The sequence below is a fragment of the Miniopterus schreibersii genome (assembly GCF_964146895.1).
Source record: "Miniopterus schreibersii genome assembly, chromosome: 21".
NCBI lineage: Eukaryota > Metazoa > Chordata > Mammalia > Chiroptera > Miniopteridae > Miniopterus > Miniopterus schreibersii.
The window spans coordinates 807,273-833,045 of record NC_138123.1 but is presented as its reverse complement, the minus strand read 5'-3'; the positions used below and the strand labels follow the sequence as shown (position 1 = coordinate 833,045).

Genomic DNA, 25,773 nt, shown 5'->3' with positions numbered 1-25,773 from the left:
TTGACGCGTGGATGTTTTAACTCCCTGTCATAACTGCCCCTGGGGACTGTGGGAGTCCCCCGGTCTCTGGGGAAATCTAGGTGGCGCCTAATAGGAACGGAGTTACTCGTATCCGGTATTGTCAGCGAGGCAGGGGCAGCCTTGGGAAGAGCGCCCTCCTAGAGGCCCTGAGATCCTGGGGTGAGGCTGTGAAAGACCCCAACAGCACCTGCCACCCCTGCATTGCCCCAGGGAAAGCACTGGCTCTGCCACACCCAGCTCCAGGCCCACGAGCGAGCCTATTTTCTGTCCTGTAGGTGGGGACAGCACCTCACTTTCTTCCTAGGGCTACCTCACAGTTCAGGGAGATCGTGGGTGGAGACCTCTCCGCCCGCCTCTGACCAGCTCAGCGACCATCGCTGTGGCGGATGTCGGGGGTGGTGGTGTCACAGGTCTTCCAGCTCTATCTTGTCCCCCACAAGTTCTTTGGGTGTACACAACCAGGTCCCTCTCCTAAAACACATCTTCCTGCCCATAGACAATTGTCCCTGCCTGGCATCAAGGCCTCAGCAGTCTTCTGGCCTCCTGCCTGACCCTCTCTCATTGCACCCTCAAATCAGCCCTCAGCTCTAGCAGGACCCCTGCCCCCGCTAGGCCTGGGGCTGTTCCCGTCTGGGAGCCTCGGCCCTTCCCTTCCCCACCCAAGTCCTACTCTTCTTTCTGGAATAATCGTGGGCCTGTCCTGTCCAGAGCTCCCCCTGCCCCCTCCTGCTCCGTTATTTCTCTTTCTGCCTTGAATCCTAAGGTCCTTAGTTAGGCATGATTGGTTTGGGGACACTCTCTCGGGCTGTCCTCTGGCCTGAATGTTTACCTTGCCCCACACTGGCATCTCGCTCTCTCGAGGACAAGGGCAGGCTTGTGCCTTCCCCACTGCAGCGTCCTGCAGGCTGGAACTCCTCTGGACACACAGGACGTCCCCAAGAAGTAGCCTATGAGTGGACAGCCGAGCGCATGGCCACACATGGGCATCACCAACCTGCTCCACGGGTTGTCACAGCAAGGCAGGCCCTTCACAGCTGCCACCGCCTCCCTGACGTCTGCGGTACCCAGAGCAGCTACTCGGAGGGCCTGGGCCTGAAGATACAGAATTCCTATCCACAGAGCTTCCTCGGGCCCAGAATGGGGGAAATGGTGTTTTTCACAGGGACATGGTCTTGGCTACGATTACGGCAGCAACTGATTTAATTTCCTCAAGGGAACTTTTCATCCCCACATTACAGATGGAGAAACTGAGGCTCAGAGAGCGTCAGTGAGCGTAAGTCAGATCACGCGTCTAGTAAACAGCACTGTTTATAAAACAACGCGATGCTCGTATCCTCCCAACTCTGTGCAGGACATGCCTCTAAACCTGTGGGACTCCCACACCAGCTACCGGGCAGACGCTAGCACTGGCCCGACACCAGCGATGGAACAGAGCCCCACAAGCAAATGGCCTGTGGTCACCCAGTGACAGAGCTGGGACCTGACCCCAGCAGCCGGCTCTGGAGGCCGAGCCCCCATCCACGGCCCTGCACCTCTCCAGCTGTATCCCACAGTCATATGCAGCCCAGCTCTCCCTGGCCTCCAACCTCTGCACCTTAGCTCCTTCCCAGGGAAGCCCCCAGCTGACGTCCACCCAGAAAAGACGGGCTTTAGTCTCTGGATGCAGCAGGCACCCAGCAAACCCTGTGCCCGTGGGCTGTCCAGTGGGCAGTGCCCACGGCAGCCCAGCTCTCCCCTTCCCCCAGCCAGCGGGAGGACGGGCTGTTTTGCTTCCGATGGGAGGAAAGCGGTCGGATGACTAAGCCCCCAGCAAACGTGTTCTTGGCCTCACGTTCCCCAGCCACCGCCTGCCTGCAGTTACCTCCTGGGTCGGCTCCGCCAGCGCCTCGGCTTGGCTCACAGCGACCTGCGGCTCGTGGGCCTCTGGGTGGGGGACAGCGGGCCCTCCATGCTGCCCGCCTGTCCTGGCGCCTTGCAGCCTCTGCCCAGCTTCCCGCCACGGCACCGGGAGCCAGGTACACTTCACCTGATGGAGCTTCGTACGTGACACACCCAGAAGGGGAGGGAGGAGGGCGGAGGGGGCGCCTCTGATCTGGGATCCGCCTGAGGAGAGAGGGCCACTCCTGGCCGCCTGTGATTGGCCACCTGAGCCCCTGAGAGGGCAGGTGGGGATGCTGTCGCCCAGGATGCTGCCCACTGAGCGCCCAGCGAGGGACGACCCACCTGGAGTGGAAGTGAGCGGGGCAGAGCTGAGGAGGCGCCCGCGCGTGTGCAGGGCAGGAAGACACGGGTCTGTTGTGGGGAAAATCCCATAGTTACGGGGGCACATCTCTCTCTGAGTGGCTCTGATGACAACAGCTTGGGTGTCAGGGCTGTTGGGTGACTCCTGGGAGCTCCCGGGCTGGACCCACAAGGAGGCTGCAGTATTGAGGGTCCACTTGGTGTCTGGCCTGAGGCCCCTGTCCCCGTGGCACCAGCAGGCCCTGCTCAGCACCTCTCGCCCCCTGCCACCCACGGGAGCCTGAGATGGAGGGAGCTGACGGGTCACAGAGGTCACCTCTACAGGGTCCTGAACTAGCACCCTGGCACCAGGTCCTCCCAGAATTCCTGCCCCGGCCCAGTGGCATTCCTGTTTTCCTAGTATTTTCCTTCCACTCCCACCCTTTACTTTCCTTCACCTTAATATGCACGAGATCGTGCAGCCCATGGGCTAACTATGCTGTTGGTTTCTAATGCTCATTAAAACAATCTCCTAATGACTAGAATAGACAGGGGTCTGGGCACCACCCCTCCAGCCACTTCTCCAGGCTCTGCTCCCTCCTCAGCCCCCAGACAGGAGTGAGCCTTGGGGTCTGATGGGGGGGCCAGCTGCCTCTCTGTACCACCTGGGGGAGCACCTGTTTCGAGGGCCCATCGACTCCCCCTTCACTTTTGCAGGAGCCCTACCCCATCCATCCCTCCTGCCAATTGGTTCTGGGGCCACAGGCCAGAGGGGCAGAAGGTCACAGCCCCAATGGCTTCTGGGCCTCATTGAAGAACTTGGGGCTCAGGAGACGGGCAGCCATTGATGGTTCTGCAGGAGGGAGGTGACATGACCTCTGGTGGCCCCTAGACCTGCAGTGGTCCCCTGGGAAATGATGAAGACGTGAACGGGGGCTGTGGGGGGATAGGGTGGAGGGGATGGGAGGGGACAGATTCCTCAACCACCTGGAGGGACAGCTGCTGGGACCTTGTGAGTGGACGTGGGGACAGCAGACAGGAAAACTCCAGGTTTGGGGCTGGAATCAAAGATGAGGTTAGTCTTGGACACTCATTTTGACGTGCTCTGTGGCACCTGGGGGGCGGGCAGGGGCCGCAGTCCGGCCGAGAGCCAGGTGAGCTGAGTCAAGAGCCAGGTGAGTTGAGTCAGGTGAGCTGAGAGCCAGGTGGACAGGCCTGGAGCTCGGGGGCGGGGTCTGGGCTGGAGATGGAGTGTAGCACCCACCCAGGAAACCACGAACAAGAACAAACTTTCAGGGGAGACGCTGCAGCTTTGATGGAGCCGAGGGGCTGAGTGAGCGGGAGCCTGGGAAATATCAATTTAGGGAGAAGTGAAGGGACCCTGAGAGGGCGGAGAGGGCCCGAGGGCGGGTCCCAGCAGCCAAGGGAAGTTCATGGAGGGGCCCGTGGTGTCCACTGCGGCCGAGGGTCTTATTTTCCCCCCCCATGAGAAGCAGGACACCCCCGTCCGGCCTCTCTGCAGAGCATTTGGGGTGAAGGACTGAGGTGGTGGGGAGGTGGAAGGCACGGAGACGGGCAGGAGACCCCCGTGGCCCGTGGTGGACTTGGAGCCTACGGACGGCTCTTCTTAGGGCAGGACACTCGAGCACATTCACGCGCTGAGGACAGGGATTGGGGTGAGGCTGAGGTGATGGAGGCCCAGGGGAAGGGGCCGGGTGGAAGACTCTGAACAGGGGGACTCGCTACCCCCAAGACCACAGCAAAGGGGGTCGGGACCTGTAACAGGACAAACTCGCAGATGGGAGGAGCTCAGGCTCGGAGAGGCTGCGACCACACCTACTGGCCCTGGTTTTCTTGGAGTAAAGCAGGGTTTTCTAGGGGACAGGCATGTACAGGAGGCTGCCTGGTGACCCCTAGAGTGAGCCTCGGTAAAAGGATTAATGCCAAAGGACCCAGGGCCTGTGACAGGGGTGGGCTGACAACCCTGAGCCTGCAGAGCCCTGGCTGGTCCTCCGTGGGCCAAGCTGAGCAGCGGAGGAGTCAGGCTGCCCCGAGACAAACATCCCAGTGGTGACAGAAGGGCCCAGAAAATTCCAGAGCAGAGTGTAGCCCCGGCAGGTGTCGGGTGGGCAGGCACGCGAGGGCAGAAGTGTCCTCGGAGCCGGTCCCTCTGCCCGGCCTCGCGTCTCTGGAACGTGGGCCTCCCACCAGTCCCCACCAGACTTCCCGTTAGCTGAGCACACCAGCCCTGGGTCCAAAGTCAACTCTGTCCCCTCTCAGCTGCTGTGTCCCTCGCCGGCTTCCAGTGCCAACTGCAGCCTCTGCTCCTCCCGGAACCTGGCCTGTGTGTCCCCACCCTACCCTTTAGCACTTGTACTTGGCTCTGAACTTCAGCAGATCTTTGCAAACGGGAACCTTGGCCTCCCCAGGAGCCCAGCCTGGGGCTCCGCTCGAGGCCCTCAGGGCAGGCTCCCTTGGACAATCCTGGGGACAGATACCCAGATCACTGGTCCTTCTAGTGCCCCACTTCTGCCTGAGCCCTGGACACGCCACAGGGCCCGTCCTGGGGTGGGACGGAGGTCACCCAGCCCTGGGGCCTCTGATGGCCCTGGGAAGCGGCTCCCGTTCCTGTCTTCCAGGCCCGTTTTCGGCTGCCCACACCCTTTGGCTACCTGGTGGTTTTTATCTGCGGAAACATGAATTTTACACTGAGCACCATTGACTGTGTCTGCGAGACATGGACATCGGAAGCCACTCAGAGCTTCAGGAGACTGTCCCACAAACATGAAGCAGAAATAGGCTCTCAGGCTCCCCGAGCTCCTCGAGGACAGACGGTGAGCAGCAGCCTCCAGAGGCCAGTCTCACCCTGGCCGGTGAGCGGGACCCTGTGGCTGTGTCTCCATCTGGACCTGCCAAGGACAATGCTGTCCCGTCTCTGGATGCAGCACCTACCAGGTCACTCATGAAACACTTCATTCTCGAAATCTCTTGAAATCCAGAGAGCGAGAGAAATGAGACGGTTTAATGACGCTTCCTTGTTTATAGACAGTGGAAGAACGCGCTCTCCATGCACTGGTACAGTGGACCCGGGGACGAGTGGGGACCCCGGGACAGGAGCTACGGTGCTCAGAGCCTTTTGTGTCACAGGGTGCCCCCACCCATCTGGCTCAGGGACCGCAGACACAGGAGGGGGGGCGAGGGCCGGGTGCCAGTCAGCACCGGCACAGCCCTGCCTGCTTGGCGAGGACTGAAGGGAAGGAGGGGACAGCGTCCCGGTGTTTACGAGGCCAAAAGGCCCAGTAGCGTCAGGTGTCCCGTCAAAGCCACTCTGAAGGCTGGGGCCAGGCTGGTGGGGCCGAGGTATCGGGGTTGAGAGGGAGGGGACATGGGACACAGCAGGAGGGAGCACGTGCTGACTGCAGGTGGCCGTCCCTACCCCTGTGGCTGTGGCTCCTCCTTCTGAAGGTGAGGACATTCCTGACATTTGGAGCTGGAAATGGGAGCACCTGAAACACCTCCCTCCCCACTCGCCTACTGTTACCTCCCCTTGACCCCAGAGACCCGAGCAGATGAGCTGGAGACCCAGACTCCCCACTCTTCCTGAATTAAACCAGCGGGAACATTTCTACAGAGGACACGTCACGTGCTTTTGCAGGGAAGGCCCAGGAGTGTGGCCCGAGGGAGGGGAGCCGTGGCCCGGGCTCCATCTGGCCTGGAAGCTGGTGCTCAGGCCCGCGCCCACCTAGCTGAGCATCTTGTGCCGGTCGAAGACAGTCTTCCTCTGCTCCTGCACCTGCAGCTTCCACCGCTGCTGGGCGCCCTCCACGCGCTCCAGGACCGTGTTGGCTCGGGGTCCCCCGAGGGAGGCCATGGCGGCAGCCACGGAGCGAGCGTCCTGCAGTGGGAAGAGATGTGGGGTCTCAGAAGCAACCCCAAAGTCTGAGCCCCCTCGGCAGTCCCAACCTCCCCGAGGCCATGGGCTCTCAGAGGACCAGGCCATCCCACAGGCCCTGAAGAGCGCCTGGCCGCCAGATGGAGGTCCCACACTGTGGGATCTGCAAGGTGGCCCTGCCTCCCTGGATCCTGGGAAAGGGGCGCTCAGGAGGGGTTCCATCTGGGCCCCAGTATGACAGCATAAGTCATGTCCCTGGAAGGACTGCACAGGCCTCAGGACGCCACATGGTCAATGCAGAGGCTACCAAACCCCTGGGCAGCAGGAAGGCCCCGGGCCCAGGTGGGAGGAGGGGGCACTGAGAGACCCGTGGAAGCTGCTTGGATGGATGTGACATCACTCAGGGCACAGGGCAGGGATGGGGACTTGGTGCTGGACCCATCATCCCCACCCGGAGTCCACCCTCGGACAGAGCAGGACGCTGGGTCCCCTCCCTCCCTCCCACCCACCTGCCCCCCTTCCCCTCTGCTCTCCGAGCCCTCTCTGTCGTCAAGGCGGCATCCGCCCCTAATTACCACTTCTCTGCCTCTGAAGCCCGAGCATTTCCTGCGGGACCCAAACCTGATCTTTGGGGGGAATTAGAGCCCAGGGCCAGGCCCGCAGCCCCGTGGGGATTTCCTCCCCGGCTCTCCCTGCCTCTCATCTCCTGCCACCCATCTCTTAAGAGATTAGCAGGGCCCTCTAAGCCCAGAGCCGCCCAGTAAATGCAACTTTGCTCCTAACGCCGGGGCTGGCACAGCTTCTGTCGCCGCCAGGCAGCTGCCAGGCTGGCGAGAGGGGTGCTCAGGGGAGTGTGGGGGTGGGGGCAAGGTGAGTGGGCAGTTGCAGAGAGGGTCTGGCCAGGGCAGAGGCCAGGAGGTGGGTGGCTATTGTCACTGCAAAGCTGAGTCACTCATCCTGGGAGCACTGCCCATGGGATGTTAAAAACCATAGCACCCCCGGAGGCCCGGGTCCAGGGTCCAGGGCCCAGGACGATTCCCGTGCCTGGCAAGGGGAGGCAGTTCTGGGGGCCCAGGCAGGGATGGGGGCGAGTGGGCAGCCTGCAGCCAGGGGACCTGCCTCTGAACGTCTGTGGCCTTGTGAACCTTTCTGTTTTCCCCCACCCAGTTCAGCTGCACCACAGGTGCTCCGAGGTGCCAAGGACGGGCCTCACCACGGCTGCCTGGGTGAAGTAGACACTGAGGCCTGTTTGGGACGCTGTGGGCCACCAGGACCTAGCCATCCCGGGTGTGGGGCCACTGGGCCTCCCTCCCCAGTCCCAGCCTGGTCCCTTCTGGGAGCAGTGAGGAGCTGGGGGAGCCCCCGAGGCAGCTGGAGGGCAGGGAAAGGCTCGGCCCTGCTTCTCCCTGTGCTCGGGAGGGGAAGCCAGGGGGCCAGGGCAGCACCTCAGGGAACCGCACAGCCGCAGCTCCATCCCTTCTCCCTCCGTGTAAAGTCTCAACAAGCGGCTCCCGGGTGGGGGGCTGCCGTGGAGGCCCCATGCTAATAGTCTGATTAGAGGCATTAAAGGCTCCACCTGTGTTCCAGAGACGCCCTGCGAGGGCCCGTCCCCAGGTCCCCAGGTCCCCAGGTGCTCTGCGGGTGGCAGCCAGGGGTAGGACCAACGCCACTCCAACCCCGTTCTCTCCAAAGCTGGGTCTCCGGCCCCTGAACCTGAGCTGGTGAACCTCGAATCCCCGGCCTCACTTCCCCACAGGCCCTTGCGGCCTTTCCTGGACATGGTGACCAGCCCTGGCCGGGCCTCAGCCGCCCCTCCCACAGTCACACTGCGTCCTAGGTTTGTGGACCTGAGTGAAGTGTCTCGTTCTTTAGGACAAACCAGTGCTTTTAAAGCCGCACACGCGCCATCGTGTTGGGGGAGAACTACCGAACAGATTCCGGGTTCAGCAAGTGAAACTGGGGTTCAGCACCCGGGACAGCAGCTGGCAGAGCACTGACTGGGGAGCCAGCAGCCAGTGCCTGACCAAGGCTGGGGCCCAAGGTCTGGTCTGGAAACGCCCGTTGACTCCACACCTTTCTGTCCTGTCCTCACAGGAGACAAGGTGAGTATCCCTCTCGGCACCCGAGTTTTCCAAGATTCCCAGGACCAGGAGCCTCACATAGGTGCTGCCCACCCACCCCTGGGAGGGGACCATTCTCGTGGAATTATGTCGATTTATGTCAGTTTGTGTCTCCAGGGGCCATCACCATCCTTCCTCAGTTCCCCGCTCGCCCCTCCCACAGGGCCCAGCGCTGTCCCCGAGCCCCGGTGGGGAGATCTCTAGGGTGGGGAGAGACCGAGCCCACGCTGAGCAGCAGACGCCCAGCGCCTCCTCGACGCTGTTCTCCCTCTTCAAAGGGGACCAGACCCACACATCTGAGCAGCTCTGTCTCTGTCCCGGCAAACACGCTAGCTTCCTCCTTTCAAAGGGCGTCTGAGCCCGGGGATTAGGCCTAATGCTACTGGAATCCCGGGAGGCAGCGCCCAGCGCGAGGCTGCCAGGCTTTCAAAGGGACATGCTGCTTTCATCTCCCTGCGGGGGCCCCGGGTGGAGAGCTCCTTGCTGCAGGAGCTGGGGGGATGGAGCCATGGCCCCCAATCCTGCGGTGTGATCTCCCTCCAGATCGGACCTCTGACTGGGTCCCAGGCTCGGGGAGGGGTTGGGGGTGCGGGGCTGGAACCCGGGGGCCTGGACAGAGCTGCCTTCTCATGGTCACTGAGTCAAAGAGGCCGAGGGGAACTTCCAAGAACCCAAGAGGCCCTGCTCTGACTGTCCTCCTCTTGGGTGAAAGCTAAGTGCCCCCACGCAGGGGAGGCCCCCTCCTTGTTTTCTTAAGGGAAACTCTCCAGACCATGAATAAACCCAGAGACAGCCTCCGGCCAGTGGTCAGCTGAGGGCCTTGGGACCTGCTGTTCTGCCTCAGCCCCCCACACCCCCGACACCCCTATCCCTATGGTCCCCATGTGCCCTGAGAGGGGAGGGCCAGCAGTGTCCTCACCATCTACTCAGCCCTGGTCTCCACAGCAGTTGAGCTGTCACCATCTTCGGAGCTGGCTTTGAAGGTGCCCTCTGCCAGGAAGCCCTCCCAGACTAACACAAAGGAAGGGTAAGTCCCTGACCCTGGTCTAGCAGAGAGCCTTCCACAGCCTCCTCCCTAACTGTCGTCTCCTAAACCTGACCCTGCCCTCGGCCTTCATGTTCCCTGTTCGCACCCCTGGGTCGGCTCTGCCTTGGGGCAGCTGCCCCTGAGGCAGACACAGTCTGTAAACCCTCAGAGCAGCTGTGGGACTTCTAAGGACAGAGGGAGGAAGAGAGGCCTGTGCACAGGAGGGGAACCGCCGAGCCCCAGAAGGGATGACCAGGAGCACCTAAGACGGGGTCACAAGAGGTCCCATGGAGTAACAAACCACAGGGAAGGGGAGGCAGTCCTGGTTCAGGGTGCTGGCGGGGGGCAGGCCCCTCACAGCTGCCGGGAGGGCCACTCCATCTTCCTCAGCCCAAATCTGCCCCCGATGTCCACCCTCTGATTCACATTCTGCTCCAGGAGCTACACTGACCATATCTGACCCCTCCTGCCATGGCCCCCCACCCAGAGGCAGCTGTGACTTAAAACTCAGAGTGGGGAGCCCTCCAGGGGAGAGGGGCCTGGGCTCAGACCCCTGGGCGGGGGCCGCTCCTCCTCCGGCTCTGCGTCCAGGAGGCAGGAGCCGGGAGGCCGCGCCGGGAGCCTTGCATTCCGGGGAAATCGCACCGGGCTGTAATCATCGCGCATCTCTCAATTACGCCCCAGCAGGGCTGCAATTACCGTGTTGCCCTAATCGCCGAGTGTTTATTAGCGATGCCCCCGCCCCAGAGCTGCTATTACCGAGCATTAATAACCAGGTAGGCACGCGGGGCTTCCTCCCGAACACGGACCACCCAACTCCAGTGGCACCCCCTCCAACGGGCCAGGCTCGGGCTCTCGGCCCCGCCTCTGGCCAAACCAGTGTGAGCCACAGGCTGGGGGCAGCAGGCAGTGGTCCCGCAGGTACCCCGAAGCAGCAGCAGGCCCAGCCCCACGTCACACTCAGATCTGAGCCCTGACCCTCTCCCGCCTCCATCCTGGGCTTGAAATGCTCCGAGCTGGGGACCTCTGGGGACCCTGAATCCCGAGCTCACTGCCTGACTGCGGGGCTGCTTCTTAAACAGGGTTAGGTGCCCCACCGTCCCCGGCCCCCGGCTGTGGGTCCTGCTGCCCCCTGGCCAAGCTCTCTTCTGAGCCGTCCTAATGCTGCCATCCTTGAGTCTGGCTTTTTGTTTGTTTGTTTGTTTCTAGCTAAACATCTCCAGTTTTCTCAACTACCTGTCCCAGGACATGGCCGAGACCTGAGCCTCCCTGGGGGAGCGCTGCCTCCTCAGAGCGGCCTCCTGACACCCTCTCTGCCCACCCCGCTCCCCCTGCAAGGTTCCTCAGGCGATATGCCAGCTTCCCATCTGGCAGCACCCACCTAATTCCCATGGGTGCCTGAAACACCGCTTTTCCCTCGAGGCCACAGGGCTGTGCTCTGTGCTGAGCAGTGTCCTGCCACCTGAAAGCCCACTGCCCACCTGGCACCACCGGGCAACCGGGACGCCACATGACACAGGCCTGGTTGGCTCCGGTCCCTGCCTAACACAGTGTAATGAGAAGACACGGTGCCTCGGCTGCCACCGAGGCTGCCTGACGCCAGACATCTGAGAAATCCAGAGCCACCCCGCTGCGTCATCTAGGGGTGCACAGGGCTGGCCCGCGGAGGAAAAACGGGAGTCTGGGTGACGTGTGGCACACTGAGCAGGAGGGGTGAGCGGGACCACGGGGGAGGGCCGGACCCCCATCCAGGCCCCCAAGGGGCTCTTCCGCTACCCCCCACCCCAGGGTCCAGGACCGTGGGCAGCAGCCTCGCCCCAAGTACCTCGCTTTCCTCCTCGTGTAGCTGCTCGGTGTAGGCGTCCGGCTTCCGGATCAGGGGGTCCACCAGCATGAGGAAGGCCATGTAGAGAAGCAGGGCCCCCACCACCGACAGGTAGATGACGATGATGACCTGTGGAGACACCGCGCCCTCTGGACAGCCATCCTCTGCCTGCACCACCTGCGGGCCCCAGGCTGCGGCTCGAGGGACACAGTGCCAGGGCCGGCCACAGGGCCCCACGTCACGGACTCACTTGCTACCCCAAACCCAGGATCCCACAGGCACCGTCGGTTCTCCCACGGCCAGAGAGACAAGGGACGATGACACGTGGGGATCAGGACACCTCGAGGTGCCCTGAGGTGGGGGTGGGGAAGAGTCCAGCACCAGGTGAAAGCCAGGGACATTGCACAGAGGGAAGAGGGGTGGCCGGGGGGGAGGGGCTGAGCTCGGAGGCCAAGGAGGGTGGGCCGGGGTGTGCGGTCGTCCCCCACGGCTGAGAGCAGGATGCTGAGAGGGAAGCTTCCGTTCTGGGGACACAGCACCCGGGGTGAGCGGAGCCCCAGGACAGGGGTTACGGGACGGCCGGCTCCCCGGGGTGGGAAGTGGGTCCTTGTGTCTGGGACAGGCCTGCCCGGAAGCCAGTCCCACGGCCACCCGTAGTGTTCCAGAATGAAGCCGAAGCCTGCACGGACTTGGCAGCCAGGGCCGGGGCGGGGCGGGCGGTCACCTTGATGGTGGTGGTGCTACGTTCCTCGTATTGGCACTCGCACAGCAGGCAGTAGGCCTCCACGTCGTGCCCGGGCACGGGCATGGGCTCCACCATGTGTAGGCAGTTACTGCAACAGACACGCAGGGCGGTGGGCCTGGGCGCCCGAGGGCCGTGGCCTCGGCGTCTGGTGTGGGCTGTCGTCAGTAGGCTTGTCCCCTGGTGCCCTTTGAACTGTGACCACATCAGGGGAGGTCCTTGGGCCCCCCCCCCCGGGACTTCATGTCTCAGCTCCCTCCGGGACTGGGCGAGGACGGGGGCGTCCCCGTGTAGAAACGCTCCCTCCACCCACAGGCACACCCTCGGCCCCCAGCTCTACACCCACCCACACCGAGCGTGACTGGTCCCCCAGCGGCCTCGTGTGCGCCTGCGCAGCCTTACCAGTCCTTCTGCGACACGTTCTGCTTGTAGATCTGCCCGCTGATGTTCCTATACGGCGGACAGATGCATTTGCACCTGATGTCCTCAGAGCTCTGGGGGACAAGGCGTGCGTCAGGGGTGTCCTGGGCTCCGCTTCCAACAAGACTCCAACCTCCCGGCTCCCTGCTCCATTAGGCGACCACGTGAATGCCCTTGACCTTCCCCATCCCCAAGTTCTGCGAAGAATGACTTCCCCAGGAAGGATGCTACATCACGGGGTTCTCCGGACAAGCTGTCCAGGTAGGCACATGAGTCCCAGGAAGCTGCCTAGGACTGCCACCCCCTAGTAGGGTGCTGGAGGGGTGAGGGCGGTGTGGCAAGCAAAGTGACAGTCCTCTACCCTACGCCCACACTTGTGTGTGCCCCTCTGTCCAGTGTAGTCCTGATGGTTGGGCTCTTCCCCCCTATATCCAACTCCCTAAGACTGGGGGAGGGAACAGGGCAAGGTGAGTGAGAAAAAGTGGGTGGTTTCCATGGGAATACTCAAGCTGCCCCTCTGAAGCCATAAGAGACAGGCCACAAGTGTTTTCACGCCCGTTAGGAATTCCCCGGAGGCAGTGGAAGCTAAACGCCCGCGACCCGGAGCCCAGATAAAATACCTGACCTCGCTGCAATTTCAGTCTTTCCCAGAAACATCTTAATCAACCAGTCAGTCTGGGGTTTTCTGGCCAAGCCCCAGGAAGGTCGTCGGTCACGTGGTTCCCTCTCCATCCCTCGTAGTAAGAAGGGGCAATCACGTGCATGACCGAAAACTTCCTTTTCTCTCCCCCAAAGAAAAGATGTCCAGGCCAAAAAATAACCTGCTCTTTTCTCCTGTGCTCCCTTCCCCACCTTTCTTCTTATAAAATCCTTCCTTCCCGTACCCCCCACACCTCAGAGCACCCTCCTAGTCGCTGGATGGGCTGCCCTGGCTCAGGAATCAGTTAATACAGCCCAGTAGGTGGTCAGATGAACTCGCTTGGATTTTGTTAACACCGCAGGCTCGCCAGAGCGTTAGTGATAATCAGCATCTCAACCTGCACACACACCTACCCAGACCCAGGTCGGGGTCCTTTACCCCGAAAGAATGGAAGTGACCTCAGGAGTCCCGGCCCTGGGGATTGGGGACCCTCCATGCAGAAACTTCCACCTGGGGGGGCCTGACACCTGCAGAGCGATGCTGGTTATTAGAACCGGGGCGGTGACCCCCGAGCAAAGGAAGGTGAGGGCAGCTCAGGTAAGTGCCCCGAACACGGGTGTCAGGCTGGAGTCCCCCCTGTCCCCGCGCCCCAAGGTAGGAGGTCTGGCCCCTGAGGGAGCCCCCCCCCCCCAAAGGCAGGGCCGCAGCGAGCGAGGGGCTGGCCCGGGTCCACGGGCGGTCCCGCAGGTGCCGAGGCCCCGCCCCTCACCTTGTTGGCCCGGGCCGGGGGCGCCAGCAGACAGCCGATCGCGGCCACCACGCACAGGAGCTTCATGCTGGTCGGCCTGGGAGCCGGGGGACCCCACACCTGCGGAAGGAGGCGCGGTCGGCGGGGGCCCGGGACTCACCTGGGGAGGTGGGGGCTGGGCTCCTGGGTGCCAGGGCCGCTTCCTCCCGGCGCCAGATGCTGCGATCGCTCCCCTCTCCCAGACTCCGGGCGCCGGGAAGAAAGAGGGGGCGTCCCGGGGGCCCCGATCGCCGCCCGGGAGGGCCGACCCCCCGCCCCGCGGCCTCCTGCCCCGTCGTCCACCGCCCCCTCCCCCCCCTCAGGCCCCACGAGACCTGGGCGCAGAGTCCGGGAGCCCCGACCCTACCGCCAGGCCCGCGCCCTTCCCACCTGGGGCCTGGGGTCACGCGGGACCCCCCGGGGCCGCCCCGATCCCGTGCCCCTCCCCCACGCCCGTCTGCTCACCTGCGAACCCCGCGGCGGCCGCGCGAGACCCGGCTGGCCCCGCCCCTCTCGGTTTCCATTGGCTGCCGAAGCAGCCCCTCAGCCCGACCGCGCCGTCGCCCAGGCAACAAGGCCCGCCTCCGCCCGGGTGCAGGCGCTCCGCGCAAGGGACTAGGAGGCATTTTTCAACCCCAATCAAACAAGAAAAGGGACCGTCGGTTTTCCAAACGTGGAAAGGGAGGGGCCCTTAGGACACTCGGGCTCAGAGAGGAGCTAAGCGGGCTCCGTCCTGCTGTTTTCAAGGTAAAACACTTTGTACAAAATGAGCTAGCAACTACAACAATCACAGTAAAAACTGATTAAAGGGCTTTGTCCTCAAAATCTTGAAATGCTGTTTAGGGATGTCAGGAATTTGAGCCGATTTCCGCAGGAGAGACCAGACGCAGTGCTGCAAGAATTTTTAACACATGCAATAGTCAGGGGCACTGATCTCTTTCCCCTTAAATTGTCAAATAAAAAAAAAATGACAATAGCCGTCGGGTGTGAATGAATAAAAAAATTATACCTATTGTTTTGGTCAGATCTGCAAAAAATGAAATAGACTTTTTTGTGTGTCGCCGAATTTTAGTAACTAGTTTATGTGTGCCGAGAGATGGAAATGGTTGAAAAGCGCCGCTTTCAGGTTATTGAACGCGTTCTGAACCAGGCGAATTTGTGAAATTTGAAAGTGGGTCAATGTCATTGTCATGAGCAGCCCGCACTGCCCTCTGGCGGCCACGTGAGATGTAGCGCGTGTGCTGTGCGGCTCACACCAGTGAGATGTCTTCCCCGCTTGCTTTAGACCAAAATAAATTCTGTAAGAGTCAGCGTTTTGGGGGTGCCATGTTTGAAAAATGTTGTTTTTATGTTATACAGACTTAACGTTTTTGTCTTATAATATTCAGCTAACATAAAATGTGCTTTAAATCAAACCGGTTAGCACAGCCCTGTCCTTCCCTCTGGTGGACGGAGCAGGTGCTGAGCTGAGCATGGGGTTGGCGGGACGACTGTGACTGTCACAGACAGGTGGCGGGAGAGTTGATGAGACTAAGGCCGAGGCCCCTATGATTCCATAGCTTTTTCTTTCAACAAATAATAAGATGTCTGGTGGCCCCTGTGAGGCCTGAGGGGTGCAGGATTCCTATCTCAGGAGACACACAGTGGGGGCGGGTACAGACCTCCAATAGTTACATCCCCCTAACTAGAGATGTGAAAAGACAGCAAGGAGGCCCCTGTTGGCCATGTGGTCAGGGCGGGCTGCTCTGAGGGTGATTCATTGACTCCCAGGATGAGCCAAGCCAGCCAGATGGGGAGGCCCCAGCCAGGACACAGCCCACAAGAGGCCCCGGGCCCAGTAAACTGCTGTGGATGGGTCTCCCTTGTCCTTAAGTCACTGTCCTGTATTCAAAGTCCAGAAGAGGAGTCGGGCCATGCACCTAACTTGTTCGCACACCTGCCCCTCGACAAGAAAAGTCAAGATGCCTCGGTGGTTAGCCCAAGGTCAGCCCCAAGGTGAAACCAGAGGAAGGGCCAGTGTCCTCTGCCATCTCCAGCCCTGTCTCTCTTGCCCAGAACAGCACAGCCGAGCTCAGAAGCAAAGGTATGGGTTTGATCCGTTGCGAGGAACAATCCTCAATTCCTTCTAATTTATCTCTAGAGGCGAGAATTGCACCCCTCTGGACGCTTACGTTTTTACTAGTAGCACATTGGACACTTGTCTTAAGTGCGTGGTGAAAATTCCAACAGGGTTGAGAACACGACTCCCCTGGCAGAGGGACCAGTGGATGGATGTGTGAATCAACAAACAGGCATCAGGTGTCTACGACGTGTCAAGCCCGGTGCTGGGCCCGAGGCTCATTAAGCCGCTGCAAAAATGGAAAGGTTATATGTTTGCCCCGTGTCCCGTAGAGGACAGGCGCTGTGCACCGGGGCTAAGCAGGGCAGGGCCGGCGGGGAGGGGACCGTTCAGACTCCTGTGTGGCCCCCCGGCCCTATTCACCAGACACCTCACACTCCAGCCGTGGGTCCCCGCCCAGCCCACCCTCCTGCCCTGGTCCAGACCCTCTGGGGGAGGTGGTGCCCCCAGAATGAGGACATTTCTGTCCCAGGCCAGCAGCTGTCACCTGAGAAACATGGAGATTACCCCACCAGGCGACAGGCTTGTTGTAGGGAAACAGGGACAGCTCAGGTTCCCTCCCAAGGTGATTAACCCGGGGGAGACATGTGGCCAAGCTCCCAGGGCATCCACCCTCCCGCCTGCTGCCCACCCAACAGGCTGAGCCCGGAAGGGCCTGGGGGAGAAACCAGCTGGAGGGGGGTCTCCTCACCTTCCTGGGAGGACTTGACATGAATCCCGTGGGGGCGTCCCGGGCTGCAGACCCTGGCCCCCTGCCCAGGCCTGGGCGAGAAGCAAAGGCTGCAGAAAGTGAGCCGGGCCACAGCCGCGATGTCCTGGCCACCGGCTCCAGGCGCCAGCTGAGCCCTGAGGTCACCGCTGGCAACCTCGCCAGCCGCCCTGGCCCTGCTGATCCCAGGGGACCCAGCAGCACGGAGACATTAATCCAGTTCTTACACATACTCGCTTCACACTTACGTACCTCGAGCTGCACTCAGGATTGGAGGGGTTGGTGGTTTTAGAGGCTTTCCGCTCCCTCGGTCCTCGGGGCCTTGAGGAACAGAGCCTGGGGGGAGGTCCGGGGGGGGGGCGAGCAGCCAGAGGCCCAGACAGGTCTCAGAGCTGCCACTCACCCTGCCTCACAGCCTCTCTCTGGACCTCAGTTTCCCACCTGGTCAATGGGTTACACTACACCTGACACACCTCTGAAGGATGAACGTGAGACCCCGGGGAGTGTTTGCAAAGTGGAAACGGATCAAGGTGGAGAGGTTCCTTCTGTCTGAATCTCACACCCATGTTGTTTGCTCACCCAGGAATTCAAAGTTCATTTTTTAAGAAGTCTACAATTGACTCGAAGGAAACCACCCTAATCGCTTGGTTGGGAGGGTGGGAAGCCCGTAGGGGTGACGTGGACTGGGCTGCAGGATTCCCCCAGGAAGGGGGCTGGGAGGAAGGCTCTGGGGTGTCCCTTCTGTCCAGACAGCTATTCTCAGAGCCCGTGGTGGGCCTGCTGGTTAGAGTGGGAGGCTGGGCATCGTTCGGAACTGAATCCTTCGTGTAACAGAGAAGGAAACTGAGGCCCAGACACTGTCGTGACTTGCCCTGGGGCACATTGCCGGGGGCCAGAGCAGCTCTTGGGTGTCTGTGAGGCTTGTAGGACTCAGTCTTGCCTGCCCCATCCCCCACCCCCAGGTGAAACCAGGACTCAGGATTTGGGTGAGCGTCTGTTTCCTGCTTCCAGGGCGCATGGCCTCCACCAGAGAAGTCACTGCTGGGCGCTGTGTGTCTGCCCCTCGGGCTGGGGTTCAGGACTGGTCCCTGCTGTGTGCTCAGCGGGGGATCTTCCCAGGGCACCTGCTCTGGGTTTTTCCACTGGCTCTTCACAGAGGCCACCGACCCCAGCAGCTGCAGTGGGTTCAACCCCGGGACTGTTTCCAATCAGACAGCATGAGCTGTGGCCTGTGGACCAGTTTGCTGAGCCTGGCGAGGTGTTCGCCCTTTCCTTTGGGGCCAGCTACCCACGGCCCCAGCCCATGGGAAGCGCCAGGCCTGCTGCTGGGGAGTCTGGCTCCCTCTTGATTTCAGGGTTTTGTCCTTTGATGGGATAACCTCTGAGTTATTCTCTTGGGGGGCCACAGGAATGAGCCTGCCCCACAGCTCGTCCAGGCCCTGGTTACAAGAAGGTCATGTTGACAGGATATTAAAAATAGATTGCAAACAAATACATCATTCCATTTGGATTCCTGGCCATTGGCCTCTGATCCCTCCTCCCGGGGGCCCTGGAGACAAGGGCTTACTTTGCCCAGATTCCCTTAGGCTCCTGCCATGGGTGACTGCCCTTGGCGTGGCTCTAGGTCCTTCTTCCCGCCCCAGTGGGTGTCCCTGGAAAGAAAGCTGACGAAGCAGTTAGCAGCCTGGGCAGTTCATCACAGACTAGAGCGGAGAGGTGCTAAATCTTCCCCAATCAGTCAAGGGCACCCGCCCGGAGGTCCTTCCGTGGAGAAGATCTATCTCCAGTTCTGACATTGGCCTTGGCGGGCAAGGAGCTTAACCCCAGGGCCTGTGGGCCAGGAACAGACGCCCTCTCACCGTCCCGGCCGCCACCGAGCCACCTGCAAGCGTGTGATGTAATCAGCATGCTCGCGTCTCCTGGCAGAACACCGGAGGGCGAGTAATTCCTGGGCAGAACCGAGGGTGGGGGCGCTGTGAGGACAACCTGAGGGAGAGGGAGAAGGCCCTGCCCGGGGGGAGCTCACGGGCCCGCGAGTGTGAGGGGAAGGGGGCAGGGGGGCAAGACTCAGGCCCAAACCTTCGCCAGCCTCCTCCCACGACTGATAGAGGAGGGGCTTGGGGGAGGGAGTCAAGAGGGTTAACCAGGAGGCGTCCGGTAGAAACGGGTCTTCAACAAGCCACGGACAATGGCATCGGACAGAAAAAAAGATGCTGATTCGGGCATTGAGGTGACCTCGAGATCAGGCAGCAAAGGGGGCCTTCGGTTGGATCGACGAGAGCCCAGTCTCCAGGCTCCGATAAAAGCACTACCAGGAGCCCTGGCCGGTATGGCCCAGTGGTTAGAGTGACAGCCCATGGACCAAAAGGTTGTGGGTTCGGTTCCTGGTCAAGGGCACACACCTGGGTTGCAGGTTCGATGCCTGGCCTCGGTCTGCGCACTTGCGGGAGGCAACCAATTACTGTGTCTCTCTCACATCCATGTTTCTCTCTCTCTCTCTCTTTCTCAATCCCTCTCTCCCTTTCACTCTCTTTTAAAAATATCAGTGGAAAAAATATCCCCAGGTGAGGTTTCACAACAACAAAGCTACCAGGGGGACACCCTCTCTCTAGATTGGAGAGCACCAGGGGGCTTGGGGTGGCATCTCCCGCTCCTGGGGGTCAGAGCACACCCAGCCACGAGGAGACCTGGGGAATGTTCTCCAGTGTGGACATGAGCACCAGGGTCACCGTCTCTAGGACTGGACCACGGACGGCCCTCAGGTCTCCAGGCTCCTCCACGCTGGAGCCCCTGTCAACAGATTCCTAAACGGGCTCCTCCAGAGGCGCAAGCCGGTCACCAGACGGCAAAGCCTTTTCCGCCTCGGGCATTAATGAGGCTCAGCCGCCACTGTCAATCTCCCAGGAGCCAGCGTTTAATGGCCTCGGCTGACAGGTGGCCCCTGGGACCAGAGGTCTCTGGTGGAGCCCAGGCACCGCCGGGGGCATTTTCCAGAATTAGCTGCTGGGGCCTGGGAATGCAGGGGAGTTTTAGGAAAAGGGAAGTGGGCGCCCCCCCCCCCCCCCCGGGTTCTAAGGTCACTGGCTGAGCATTTGGAAGGTGTCACTGAGCTCACACAGCAGAGGGGCTTGTCACCTTTTCTCTCGACCGTTGCTGGCCGCGTTCCCTGGTGGAACCCTCCCTTCCTTCCCTCCTTCCTTCCTCAACCTTCTGTCTCTCTGGTTCTCCAGGAAGCAGTTTGTAGGGGACACTGGCCAGGGCTGCAGCCGAGGGGATGAGCTCTCCCTTGTTTTACAAACGGGAGACACCCAGGTCTCGAGGGAGGAAGAGACCCGTCTGCCGGGCTCCAGGCCCAGCTCAGTGGCCTAAGGTCGCCTCCCCTCTCGCTGGGTCAGGTTCCCTCTCCGCAAAATGCCGACAGGAGCCTCACCCTACGGGGCGGCTGTGGGGTTAGAGAGGTGCTTCTACGCGTGGGAGCCCAGCGTGGGGCCCGCACCGGGTCAGGGCGCTCGGTTATCTTCCCGGTAAAGGCCTTCGTGTCCAGCTTGACCGTTCCGTCACTCGCCGGTCACTCCCTGGACTCTGACCGCAGCTCACACCCCCCGGAATGTGGAATTTAATCTTCGGGGAAGGAATGAACACTCGTGTGGAGCCGCATTGAGAAATGAGACCGGCGGGAATGGACCGCGGGGAAAACATTTGAAGGAGGCCAAAGAAACGGTGTTTATCTGGGGCCCCGAAGTCGGGGTGGGCGCGGCGCCTCCCCCCACGCGGAGGCGAATGCTGGGGCCCGCGCTTCAGCACAGCCACAGTTCCCCTCCCCGCCCTGGCCGGTGTTGCGGGGCGGTGAGAGCGTCTGCCCTCCGACTAAAGGGCCTCGGGCTCGATTCCCAGTCAAGGGCGCGCACCTGGGTTGCGGGTTCGATCGCTGGCCCAGGTTGGGGCCTGGGTGGGAGGCCGCCCATCGATGTTTCTCTCTCTCTCCCTCTCCTTCCCTCCTCCGCCTCATCACTAAAAAATTATATCGATGGAAACTACTTTCAGTTGAAGATTAAAAAAAAAAAAAAAGAAACGAGAGCCAGGCACTGTCTTCAACTCAGTAAACAGAACAACAGAACCTCTCCCTCTCGCGGGGTTTACATTTCAAGTCGGGGAGAGAGCCGTAAACAAACACACGGGGGCGGGTCAGCGCCCTGGCAGTGCCAGCAACTTTACGTGGGACCCTCGGGAAGGTTCCAACCGAGCGACAAGGAGCCGGCGAGGCCGAGGTGAGCGTCAGCACCTCCCCGCAACCCGGTGGAAACAACCAGGGAGAAAATTAAATGACAGAATAGTGATGGATACCGAGGGCCCAGGGAAGTCGCCGTCGCTGAGTACGCACCAGTCTGCGTCCCTACTTGTCCTAGAGTCACAGCAATGGCAGACGCCATTTATGGGTGACCTGACAGTGGCTATTATGTCTCCCCAGTTAGCCTGAGGTCTCCCTGAAGACTGGGGCTGTGCCGCGGTCACCACCGGAAGGCAGGGGCTGTCCCCCGTCAGAGGAGGAGCCCCTGGAGGGCAGGGACATCTCCCCTCCAGTCCCCAGGGAAGGGTCCTGTCCTTGTGTTTCTTAAGCAGGAGACTGGCCGTCACCTCGCCTCCCCAGGGTGGGGCCCCCCGAGGACGTGAAGCGCCCAGCGAGCCCCGGCCTAGCTCCCCACCCGGCCCTCAGTCCCAGCCCTTCTGGGTGCCCGCTTTGGCGCGGTGCCCGGGGCCGGGCCGCTGGGCAGGGATGGGGTTTCAGCCTGAACTTTACTGCCAGCTGTGTGGCCAGGCTGCTGGGAATCTGAGAAGCGGAGCCAGAGGAAGAACAGCTGAACCCAGGGAAGGAGACACTCTGCCCTTACACCCGAGGCCGAGGGGCCGCGTCCTGGGGTGTGATCCCTGGGTCCTGGTCCCGGCTGGCCACCGGGAGGGAGCGAGGCTGCCGAGAGCAAGTCCAGCGGTGGACGAAGGCGGGACTTGCCACTTTTCTCCAAAGGAAGCTTCACCTACGGGACGTGTGACGAGGTTACGCCATAGGGAGAGGGGTGTGAAAATGTCACCCCCGACACCACACTGGGCACTGGGAGGATCCCTGGACAATGGTCAGGACACCTGTCAGCGGCTTGAGTGGTAGCCTGGAGATTTCCAGAAAAGGCCGGACTGAGGGCCAGGCAGCCCCTCCACCCCCTCCCGTGTCTACTGCCCATCGCAGGGGCCAGGCTGGCATCTGACTCAGGACCCGTCACACAGCTAAGATTGCCACCTTAGTGTCACAGAGGGCAGACAGAGGACAGAGGCGGGTGGGGACCATGGGGACCCATCTCAGCTCCTAGAATCCTGAAACTTCCATCTACTGCAATGAGTGGGACCCCAGGGTGGTGCAGGGCAGGTGAGAGGCACCCCCAATGGGGGTCTGCTAGCCATCCAGGCTTCAGGGAAGAAATTTCAGCTCCCTGGGGACCGATGGGGCCACTGAAACGCAGAACGGCTCCCCCTCCCTGTCCTCGGGCTCAGGAGGTAGCCTGGAGCCTAGGGCCCCACTGTGAGAAAGAGCACCCTGGGGTTACCAGACCACCTACCTGGGAGCTGCCTTTCGCTCCCACCCCCTCCAGCTCCTTTTCTACCCTGCACCAGAGTGAGCTTTTAAAAAGGCAAATTGGGCCCTGGCTGGCCGGGCTCAGGGGTTAGAGCGTCCTCGAGAAGGGTCACGGGTTTGATTCCCAGTCAAGGGCATGCACCTGGGTTGCAGGTTCAATCTCCAGCCCCGGTCGGGACACATACAGGAGGCAACCAATCCATCACTGTTTCTCTCTCTCCCTCTCTCCCTCCCTCCTTTCCACTCTCTCTGAAAAACCATGAAAACATATCCTCAGGTGAGGATTTTTAAAAAAGCAAATTGGGTCCTGTCGTCCCTCCAGCTGAAAGGAGCCTCTTTGGCTCTTAGCACAGAGATCCAAGTTTTCAAGCAGCTTCCAAAGTTTACCTGTGCAAACTCACCTCCACCCACTCGTTCGGCCCTCCCAGCTCCCGCTCTCCGCCGGTACCTTGATCCCTCGAGCGGGAGTGGCAGTTTGGAACTGGCCACTGGACACCTGTCTGCCCAGTGGACTGTGAGCTCAGGAGGGGGCCTGGTTTTCTCCCCTTTGTGCTCTGAGGCCCGACACAGGGCAGGTGCTCAGCATATATTTGCTGAGCTCTTCCAAAGGGGAGCAGGCAGCCTTATCGCCTCACCTCCTGGGCCTCACCTGCCCTTCGCTCTCATTAAGATCTGTTACCACCTACACTATCCCCAGTTCCCACCTTCCTTCCCCTCTTCCATCCAGTCTTCTGGCCAGCTGGCCTGGTCACCCCTTCTATCCCAAGAAAGCTCACCTCCTCCTGGAAGGCCTCCTGGCCCCACGACTCCCAGGGTCTCTTTCGGTGGAGTGCACCCCCACGTGGAGTCTGTGGGATCACGGCCCTCTTGTCAGTCTGGGTCTGTGACTAGCTCCCCAAATGTGTAGCCTGTTTGGTGCCACTTTGGGTTGTGATTCCCACGGGGACAGTGGCTTTTTATGTATCTGTGTGACTTATGGTATCCGGGGTCTCAAGGGACCGGCTTAGCTGTAAAGCTAAGGCTTCGGGTAATAAGACGCCCCCGCTGAGAGGGGTCATCCAAATGGCACCACACAAAGCAAACTTCGCTAAGCCGGCCTGGTTAAGAGCTTAAAGCTTTGCGAGACCAGGCGTTGGAGGGACCAAATGTCACAGGACCCTTCCGTGTCTGACCTCAGGGAGGCCGGGGCATTACCCCTGGGGGGCCTTGCCCTGCCAAGCCCAGGCAGGAGGAGAAGGAAGGAGGCGGGCCAGTGGGAGGGGCAGAGGGAGCCCAAAAAGGCCGTGGTGACCTACATCTGCCCCAGCACTGCTTGTCCACTGCAGTCCTTCCAGAGGCTCGGGCAGGGTGCAGCAGCTGGAAGCAGGGAGGAGGGAGCAGACGGGAGGCTGGAGGCCAGCTGTGCACCCAGGTAAGTGGGCACTGCACACCTGCCTGCACACCTGGGCGGGGGCAGGGCCAGGGCCAGGGCCAGGGCCAGATGGAGATACCTGAGGGCTCACTAACTTGTCCATTCAAGAAGGGGCAGGCGCAGGGCATGAGATTTTCAGGGGATATCCCCCAGCGGCCAATCGCACCCTGGGGTGCGTGGTCACCCGTCCGGACAGTGGCCCCGTCTGGGTGTTTCTGTCCGGGCTCTGCTTGGCTCAGACTGTGAAATGTTGACCAGGTTACAGATCTGACTAGCTGTTCAGGATGAGGCCCTGGGGCTGGACTAGGTACGTCTCAGCGCAGCCAAGAGAAACCCCAGCTGAGGAAGTGGGCGCAGCAGGAACCTGGGTCCGTAGACTGAGGGCAGGGGGCGGAGGGCCGGGGTCCCGGAGGCTGAAGCCCAGTTGGGAGAGGCCTGAGCGAGGGCGCTGTGCCGAGAAAGATCCGGGTTCTTCTCAAAGAGGAAAGGGAGTGCGGAGACCAGGATTCATTTCCTCCCCGCGCCGTCCAGTCGAGACCACAGTCCCCCGGCTCCCACCTAGCCAAGCTCTTGCCCGTTTGGCATTGACCCTGCACCAAATCTGGCTGCTTCCAGAAAAGAACGGAGGTCCAGAGGGTGGCACGGCTTAACATGGGACCCGTCTGTCCCGCGTGTAGGGCTCTGCGTGGCTCTCCTTGTCTGCTGGCCCCTGCAGGCGGGGGGCTGGGGGACAGGACTGTGCTAGTGCTACCTCTTCATTGTGAAAAATGGCCGTGTGAGTGAGTGACCGAGCTGATAGTGATGATGACAGGTGAGGAAGGTGACAACTAGGAGACCGGGGTGAGCCGCTCCGGGGTGGGGTCGTGGCCAGGGGCCAGGTGGCTGTGCGGGCGCGGGTGGGGCGGGGGCCCCTCTGCCAGCTTGGCGGCTGCTCTCCGTCCTGGCGCTCCCTCGTGACTCCCGGCTGCATGGTGGCTGCGGCCCGGTGACCGCTCCAGAACGTCGCTGGCGCGGCGTGGCATTCCAGCGTGTCGGGGGGCGGCGGCCGGGCCGCGGGAGGGACGCCGTGGCGGGGCCAGCCGTGCCAGTGGGTGGGCAGCTGCGAAAGGGAATATGTCCTGTGTGCCGGAATGTGCCCTGTCATGGGCGTCCACTCCGAGGACAGGGCTCTTTGGGCAGGAAAGGGAGCCTCCAAAGTAGAACGCCGTGGCCACGGGCCAAGCACGTCGGAGGGGGGACGGCTGGAGATCCCTTTCAAGACGGCCCTTCCCCTCCGGCTCAGGGCTCTGGTCAAGGGTCCCCCCCAGCCCAGAGACTGCGCCCTCTCCTGGGGGGCACTTCCCCTCAGCCACTGCGGACTGATGCACCGAAAGGAAATCGGGGAGCGGGGTGGGGACAGCGGTGGTGGGTGGAAGACCCCCGTCCACCTCACATTATCAGCAGAACCTCGGTTCTGGAACTAAATTCGTTCTGGAAGGCTGTTCAAAAACCCAAGCATTTTTCCCCCCATTAAAAATAACATGAATGGAATTAATCCGTTCCAGATCCCCCAAATGATTCGGTTTTAACCTTTCTTAAATACATACCGTATATGTCCAATATACCGTTTAGTCTATAAATAAACACTTTAAAAAGCAGAAAGGACATGAAATCTCAATAGAATTTGAACAAGAAATGAAATGTCCAGTAAAAAATGAAAATTTAGTAATAGTAGTAAGCGGCAACAAGAGCAAAAAACCCACACAAAACCACGAAAATATTCACAGCACAATATCCTGAGATGTTAACAACGTGAGGTCCGGCGGTAAACTGACTCAGGCTCACACAGTCACTCCTTCGGCTGTCCCCTGAGAGACGCGTGACTGACCACGCGGGTGTCCGCGCGAGAGGGGTTGTCGGGTCGAGAAGTAAATTGTTCGAGACGGGAGGCGTTCGAGAAACAAGGCTGGACTATAATTCACTGGCCCCAGAGGGGGGCAGGCGGATTCGTGGGGACAAGAACAGCCAGGCGAGGGGTCTCCTACAGACCTGGCGATCGGCAAGATCCAGACCTGCTGAGGGCGGGAGGGAGAGGCTGCCAGGCCCCACTGGGAAACCTGAGTTTGTCCCTGGGAAAGTCGCATCCAAAGTCGAGGGGTCCAGGCTATGAGAGCTGGAAAAATCCCGGATGCCGGGAGCTTGTTCTCTGGAGGTGTGAGGAGGCTGCTTCACCCCCAA

General features: G+C 61.1%; 1 protein-coding gene across 6 annotated transcripts; it reads right to left on the bottom strand.

Moving 5' to 3' along the window:
- Positions 1 to 5,241: 5,241 nt before the first annotated feature.
- TMEM9 (transmembrane protein 9) lies at positions 5,242 to 14,225 on the bottom strand. 6 transcript variants are annotated; one of them, XM_081123806.1, is made up of 7 exons: positions 14,160 to 14,200; positions 13,677 to 13,775; positions 13,321 to 13,434; positions 12,250 to 12,411; positions 11,830 to 11,938; positions 11,106 to 11,234; positions 5,242 to 6,136 (listed from the first exon to the last, which is right to left on the bottom strand). In XM_081123806.1, exons 3-7 carry the CDS (start codon positions 13,401 to 13,403, stop codon positions 5,984 to 5,986), a joined length of 636 nt encoding a protein of 211 aa, XP_080979932.1. In that variant the 5' UTR covers positions 13,404 to 13,434; positions 13,677 to 13,775; positions 14,160 to 14,200; the 3' UTR covers positions 5,242 to 5,983. The 6 variants fall into 6 exon arrangements, with proteins under 6 accessions (XP_080979932.1, XP_080979933.1, XP_080979934.1 ...); XM_081123807.1 differs by lacking the exon at positions 14,160 to 14,200 and adding an exon at positions 14,085 to 14,157; XM_081123808.1 differs by lacking the exon at positions 13,321 to 13,434 and having other exon boundaries at positions 12,250 to 12,341; positions 14,160 to 14,225.
- Between the last annotated feature and the right edge of the window lie 11,548 nt (positions 14,226 to 25,773).

Excerpts from the sequence above, each read along its gene's own strand:
- TMEM9 (XM_081123806.1), bottom strand. The coding sequence starts at position 13,403 with ATGGAGGGTCCCCAATCCCCAGGGCCGGGACTCCTGAGGTCACTTCCA. Across the intron at positions 11,939-12,249 it reads AACGTGTCGCAGAAGGACTG|TAACTGCCTACACATGGTGG; the intron begins GTAAGGCTGCGC and ends TGTCTGTTGCAG. Across the intron at positions 6,137-11,105 it reads TACACGAGGAGGAAAGCGAG|GACGCTCGCTCCGTGGCTGC; the intron begins GTACTTGGGGCG and ends TTCCCACTGCAG.